At 40.6% G+C, this 7,575-nt stretch overlaps 1 protein-coding gene across 1 annotated transcript; it reads right to left on the bottom strand.

Annotated features, from left to right (window-relative positions):
* Positions 1-6,133: 6,133 nt before the first annotated feature.
* LOC137620111 (uncharacterized) lies at positions 6,134-7,338 on the bottom strand. The gene is made up of 2 exons (XM_068350381.1): positions 6,575-7,338; positions 6,134-6,491 (listed from the first exon to the last, which is right to left on the bottom strand). The coding sequence occupies exons 1-2, from the start codon at positions 7,336-7,338 to the stop codon at positions 6,134-6,136; spliced, it is 1,122 nt and encodes a 373-aa protein (XP_068206482.1).
* Between the last annotated feature and the right edge of the window lie 237 nt (positions 7,339-7,575).

Here is a 7,575-nt window from a genome sequence, read left to right as displayed (position 1 = left end):
GGTTGCTAGAAATAGTTGCCTCCTTAACCCAACTACTGCTGCTTTAGGGGCAATTGTTGCTGGCTTAGGTAATATGACAAGTGAATTTGCCATCTTAGGTTGTCTAATAGCCTGACTTTAGAGGTAATGGTGTTCCTTTGATGTGACCCTTTCCTCCATATTCCTATCACACTGTCATTGATAGTTTTTCAAAAATTTACAATGATTTCTGAACTGTTTGGTATGAGTCTCCATTGCTTTGTAGTCTTAGCCATTTTTTATCTGGTAGGAATAGTTATGCTAGGCTAAGCATATTTTTTATGTAAATTTTTTTTATATATGCTGAATCTCAAGAATGTAAATTTTTTAATGTTTTGTACTCATTGAAATTTTTCCTTCTTTACAGGTTGCTGAGGAAATGGACTGTTCAATGGTCACCTGTACCAGGCGAGTCAAGTTGCCCCGTAGCCTCAAAACTTGCTGTAAACATGTGGGCTGTCCTGTTTCCAAAGGGTCTTTTGTAATCTGGGAACCTACTAACTCAGGTTTGCAAGGACCTTCTTCACTACAGCTCCCACGCCACCAAAGTCTCCTTGTGTGTGCAAGCGCGGAGTTGGAAGACACTTCGTCACTGGGTTAGAGGCTCCAGATGAGCTCTCAACAAGGTGTCCCTTATCTTCCTTCTATGGAACTTAGGGACGCTTTCTTTCCCAAGGCCGAGGTGACCGCTGTTTTTGGTCATCGGTTACTGACGGTTCAACTCCCACTGTTACCAGTAGATCATGCAGATGATGAAGTTCGGGACGCTCTGCAAGTCATGAGCAGAGACGCCGACGTGTCAACAACTATATCTGTGTCGTCAGAGAAGGAGAGGATCCTGCTGACCACGAAGACCTCTGAGGAGTCATTGGATGTACATTCGGTTAGTACAGTTCCCAATACTTCTTTAGCCTGTCCCCCATCCCTGCCGCTCAAGCCCCAGCTTCTACTTTGACCCATGTTCCTACACCAGATAAACCTTTGTTTCTGGGGCAAATGGAATTTATGGCATCCATGAAAACTTTCATAGAAAACCTAAACGCCACACATGAATGTTTTCAAGTGGACCTAATGGTGAAAATAGAAGCTTTACAAAAGGCACCAACTTCTAAGGCTCTCCCAGCGTCGAGCCTACCTGAATGCACAGATAAGAACCCTTGGCGTTATGCTGAACATATGGCCTTAAGTGGAGGGTACCTCTACATCGTAGAGGGTTTGGGTTCTAAGCCAGTGTCGGACTTGGAATTCTTCCCATTGATCGATAGTTATCCTTACTGCTACATAGGCTTAACTCGGAAGCGTCTGTTAGGGATAATACGATCGCTAAGGAAACAATCATCTTGAACCACAGCAAGGCACAGTCTCTTTTGGTTAAGGAGCTAAAGACGGCCAAATTCATTAATACCCATCTTTCTGCTTTTGGCAGGAAGCAGCCCACCTTTTTAGCCCCTAAGGATAGTGTCTTTCCCTTGGCCTCTAAAAGCTTAGAGGCTGTAAAGAAAGCAGTTGTGGAGAGTAGACCATTGTCAGTGTTAGAGGAGTGCAAACCTTTCTCCCTAGCCCTTATGATTCGGAGAGTTGGGAAGATGTCCAACATACTTTTACTGTTGGAAAACTAGATAAAGACTTCAAAGGCTAGCAGTTTAATGAGAAACTGTCTAGAATTCCAGAATCCCTATTAAGCAAAGAATTGGAGTCTAGAGAGACTATCTGCCTCTTTATCCTTCCAATCGTATCTAGAGATGGTAATTGGAAGCTTCCAAATCTGATCTCTTCCCAGTCTGGGCAAAGATTCACCTAGTCATGTTCCATAGAGGTCTCCATGCTTTCTTCCTAGCCAGAAGAGCATGTAGAGAACACGTCCTAGCCACTGCCACGATCAGATATAAACCTGGAAAGCTGGTCGAATCCAATATCTGGGGGAAAGGCCTCTTCCCAAAGAAATTGGTTAAGGAAGTCATGGACAAAGCGGCTCAGAAAAATAAGAGCTTTATAGAAAACTGGGCTACTGTATGTCCTAAGAAAGGAAATTTACCTTGGGAGAAGGACCTTAATCCAAAGGCAAGAATCGTAGAAAACACTTTGAGGGTTGGAAATCCTTTCCTGTCGTGACATTCTCAGTTGCTGCCATTCCTCAGTATGTGTACACAATTCTCCAGCAGTATGTATCACAGTCTCTAGCCTTCAACCCAGTGTATGAGAGTGCCACCACTACATTTCACCCTGTCAAGAAGAGCTCCAGCAGCAGGGGAAGGTGTTGAAAGGGCTATCAGTCTAGGGGCCGAGGAAGTAGAGGCAAGACGGTTAAAGCTGCAGGTCCTTCACAACAACAAATGAGGAGCTACTGGTATGGGGACAACTTTACATTTTCAGGGATCCCTGGGCTCACAGCATAGTCTCAAAAGGACTTGGCAGAAAATGGAGACAGAAGCCACCCCAGTTCAAGAGGTTCTTCCAACCACAACCCCATTTATGGCTCAGAATTTCAGTGGCTAGGACTTCACTGGAATCTTAAGTCACACACCCTCACTCTACTGCAAGGCAAGAGAAAGGAAATCAGTAACTCTCTCAGGTGCCTACTTCGTTCAAGAGTACTCACCAGGCGGCAACAGGAAAGAATCTTGGGTTCACCGCAGTTCGCTGTCGTGACAGACCCAATCTTAAAACCAAAACTCAAAGATGCCAACAGAGTCTGGAGAAGAAAGGCACCAAATGCTTGGAGAGATCTTCGCCACAAAACCCAGGTCTTACTGTGAAAGCAGCTCAAGCTGTGGTCCACTTTCAAGGGTTTATCGACACACGTCCCTCTGCAGTACAGTATTCTCCTCCTGTGACAATTCACATGGATGCCTCGGAATATGGTTGGGGGGACACTCCCCTTCCAAGAAAGTACAGGGTCAGTGGTCAATTACATTTCGGAAATTTCTCATCAATATTCTAGAAGCTATGGTAGTGTTTGTGACTCTGAAGACACTGAACCGAAAGACGAAATCACTCCAAATTAGTCATCGACAACAGGATGATAGTCCACTGTGCTAACAGACAGGGCTCCAGGTCTCCTCAAATCAACAATGTGATTCTAGCCATCCTCATTTTAGAAAAGGGGAGGAATTGGCATCTCTCAGCAGTTCACCTCGTAGGGGTCGCAATGTGACGGCGAACGCCCTGTCAAGATCCAAGCCTCTGGAAACAAAATGGTCTCTGGGGGCAAAATCATTCTGTTTTATTCTAGTCTCTATAATGAAACAGAGCAAGTCCCAGAACTGCAAATCGATCTCTTTGTGACGAGCATCAACAAGAAGCTTCCCTGGTATGCAGCACCAAACTTAGATCCGGGAGTGACAGGAACTGATGCAATGACCCTGGATTAGAACCAGTGGTCTCACATCTACCTATTTCCACCATTCAACCTCCTAATGAAAGTTCTGAACAAACTATGGGCTTTCAAGGGAACAGCAGCTCTTGTGGCTCCCAAGTGGCACAAGAGCAATTGGTATCCTCTTGTTCTGGAACTCAGACCTCTCCAGGTCCCTCCTCCCTCTCCAGTGCTGTCCCAGGATGTTCAACAGAAGACAGTCTTCGCTTCCTCTTGGATAACGAAAACCCTTCAGCTCATGATTTTCTTGCCCACGTGGCTCAAAGAAAATTCAGAGTTGCAAAGGAGAGAATTGACTCCATAGAAGAGTAAAAGTCCAATTCCACAAATTGACACTATTTGTCTTCTTGGAAAAAATGGTTTGCACTCGTGAAAAGTCATCAGCCCTCTTCTATTACTATGGACTTCTGTATTTCTTTCTTTATCTCATTGTATGGTCAAGGTCTGGCCTCTACAACTATTGCTTCATGTAAGTTGGCACTAACTAGACCAATTGCTTATGCTTTTAATAATGAACTCAATAGCGAGCTGTTCAATAAGATCCCTATGGCTTGTACTAAACTGAAACATTATGCTCCTCCCAAGGCTATTTCATGGTCGTTGGATAAAGTCCTGTACTTTGCCTCTTCTTTGATAGATAACGCCTCTACCTCTCTGAGGGATTTTACTCAAAAGTTTATCTTTTTGCTTACTATGGCTTCTGGTGCTAGAATCAGTGAGATTGTGGCCCTTTCAAGGGATGATGGCCACATTGAATTCTCGGAATCTGGGGAAGTAAATCTTTACCTAGATCCTGCTTTCTTGGCAAAAAACGAAGTTTCCCCGAAATGCCAGGGGCCCTGGAAGATTGTTCCACTACAGGAGGATCCTTCTCTGTGCTCCGTGGAGTGCCTTAAGGCCTACCTGTTAAAGAGCTTGGCTTTTAAAGGCAGTCAACTTTTGAAAGGGGAGACCAAACATTACTTGCGTCAGTTGGAAGAGATTCAACACTATAGTGGCCGCTGGTAGTGTGATTAAACCAGCTTCTTAAGTGTTGTGCATGGACTCATATGGACTGTATAGCTGGGACTTCTCAGTCTACATTGTGCAAGGGGATTTTTGTTCTTTTAAATGTACTATTTAATGTTGTAATGTGTCAAAGGTGATATTTTCTCTTTATGTCATGAATGTTACTATTTTACTACTTCGTTACATAATTTTGGGTTTGAAAACTTTGGTTTTCTCTTCATATCTATTGTATGTAATTTTGCATTGTTGCTGTTGCATTTATGAATCTTTGGAAACAATAAAAGACTGCTGTTCATTTTGCATTTCCTTTCATTGGACCTATTGTACAAAATATAAGCTGTTTAGCCCAAATTTTTACCATCCTTTTATAGACTTCAATCTTTTCATCTACTGGAGACAAAGATCTTCTTCACATTGAGTGGGACTGTGATATTGATTTCGTTTGCTCCTACTTTTTACAAACATATTGCTTGTGCTCATAGGTTGTTACCATAGTTATCAATGCTAAGGGAAGTATTGTAATGTCTGAGGTGTAAAGGGTTATAACTCTCCTGACCACAACTGATAATAATAATTCTTTGGTACACTTCCATCAGGACAACATGGCTCAAGCCCAAAAAACCGAATTTGACATGGGAAAAATCTCTTTTTGAGTGAGATAGCCATGTCGTCCTGATAGCTTGGAGGCCTTGTGTCATGCGATGGCTACTCCTGGAATGGTGCTACTGGAAACGTGTTAATTTTAGCCCATTGAGATCGTGAGATGTAACGGCTCACTTGCCCACGTTTCCTACCCTATCCCTTATACTTTGGTGAAGGATAACCATGGCCTGTTATTAACACGTCCCTGATTTCTGCACGATATTTCTTGGGATATTTGCTCCTGGGGTTAGAACTCCGTGATACCTCTAAAGTAAAATTCTCTGGTATATCACCCGCTGAAATATCCCAAGTAGACAGCTGCCATCGAACAAATTTCATCAGGATAACATGGCTATATCTTCCAAAAATAGATTTTTTACTATGTCAAAATCTGATATATATATATATATATATATATATATATATATATATATATATGTATATATATATATATATATATATATATATATGTATATATATTATATATATATTATATATATGTATATATATATTATATATATATATATATATATACATATAGTTTGCTGTAGGAAAACTCGCCTCAGGAATTCTCGCCTCGGGAAATTTCGCCTAATAGGAAAAATCGCTGCAAGACAATTTTGCCGTAAAACAAGTATTTGTGATAAAAACACTTTGGTTTCTGAAGTACCATTTTATCTCTTTCAAACAACCAAGTTTGGCTTTCGAAGTTTCGATAAGTAAACAACCAATAAGGAAATCAAGTAAATGTTTTTTTTTATTTATTTACTATGATCAAATGTAAATACATAGACCATTTATAAAATACTTTATTATTTAAGAACATATCCTTTAAAAAAGTTCCGTTATTTAAGAACATAGATGGAATAAAACAGAAAAAATGCAATAATTTTAAAAGAGTGCACATTCCACGCAATACTACGCAAATTGTTTCTTTTCTCTGCAGAATTGTACTCAATTACTTGTCGATGGAGTCTTGTGTTGACATCACTATATAACTTTTTCAATCCTTCAGCGTTTCCTCGGTCTAAGTCACACTTTTTCTTTCTTGCTAAAATCTCTTCCTTTTTTTAGATACGAAATAAGCTTCTATAGATTTGGATGCATATTTGTCATTGAGCTTTGCAGTGCATTATGGTAGCCTTCTATGCTGTTGTTCGTTCTGCTTCTATTATGCTCAATTCGTTCAAAAACATTCCATAATGCAATAGGAAAAGTAGGCTCCACTCTTTGTCTTCGCTCTCCTCTACCCCGTTCTCCTCCTATATAGTGCGTTTCGAAATAAGATACTAATTCTTGGGGTAAATCGTCATCATGTGATAGCTCGATAATTCCATCAATAACATCTTGCACGGGAAGGAAAGCTAAGGCGGTGAAACATTTGATTTTGTTGTTGAATTCTGCGTCTGTTTGATAACGCGACTTTAAACCGAGATCCACAATGTGCCTATAAATATTCTTAGCCATATGAAATAAACAACCTGTTACTTTTATTGTTGGAAATACAGCAGAAAAGACGTTAATACTTACTTTTCAAAATCGACCATCAAGGTTTCGGGTTGTAATGATGAGCGTAAGTCCTTCAAGGCACTGAAAAGTCTGCTGTAAGTTACTTGAGATTTGTCAGGTAGCAAGACAAAAATACGTGGTATACTAATATTCTTTATAACAATATGTAATGTGAACAATTGGTAATATATCTCTGGGCTGCATTTAAACGTGCCGTCACACGCCCAGTCCTTGTTTTTCTCAAGGTCGTCTAGCCCAGCTTTTGTGGCAAAAACTAAAATTCTGTCTGGACAATCTTCCCCACTATCGTATAATAAAAACTGATCACAATTTTCAAGAAATTTATATTCTTCTAGTATAATATACCCACTTCTTCCAGTTGGGATCGGAGGAGCTTGATTTTCCTTTTGCCTCCAGCCTCTAATACTGCGCGACAAATGTGCTTTAGTGAGCAGCAACGCCAATGCATTTGAATCTAAACTAGATGCAACCTCTGCAATTACGGACCGTGCAGAGGTTTGTGAATTGGTGGCTATTAATTTAATTTTTGTTTTTGCTTCGTAAACTTTAGGCTTAGATGGATGAGAAGGATTGCAATGCTCGCCGACTGTTTTGCCTAGAGATACACTATCATCTTCCAACTTGTTATGCACTCTTGCTTTACACTCGATATAATCACATTTCCAATATGTTTTCTCACCGTATTTTCGATCTAATCGGTAAATATAGTTAAGGTCGTCAACTAATTTCAGTCCTCCTCTACTAGTTTTTATTTGATACACCATCGTCTTGGGTTGGCTGCCTACAAAAAACTATAGTCGAATATATAAAAAACTTTTAGAAAGATACCCTCTTAATGAGAGAATGCCTTGATGAAGTCATTGAGCTTCAGCACGGCATTTCATTCCCGTGCTGAAACTTGGTGACGGGCAAGAGGGCTCTCGAACTTGGGGAAATTACTCCCCCAGTTTGAATCTAAATTTCTCTCTTTCACCTTTTTCTTTTTCTCAATATTACTTCGA

The sequence above is a fragment of the Palaemon carinicauda genome, chromosome 2 (genome assembly GCF_036898095.1).
Source record: "Palaemon carinicauda isolate YSFRI2023 chromosome 2, ASM3689809v2, whole genome shotgun sequence".
NCBI lineage: Eukaryota > Metazoa > Arthropoda > Malacostraca > Decapoda > Palaemonidae > Palaemon > Palaemon carinicauda.
The sequence above is the reverse complement of the archived record's forward strand: the minus strand, read 5'-3'. Positions and strand labels throughout refer to the sequence as shown.

Bases quoted from the DNA above. Each gene is read 5' to 3' on its own strand.
- LOC137620111 (XM_068350381.1), bottom strand. From the start codon at position 7,338: ATGGTGTATCAAATAAAAACTAGTAGAGGAGGACTGAAATTAGTTGAC. The intron at 6,492-6,574 runs GTAAGTATTAAC...GAATATTTATAG, and splicing joins TTGATGGTCGATTTTGAAAA to GCACATTGTGGATCTCGGTT.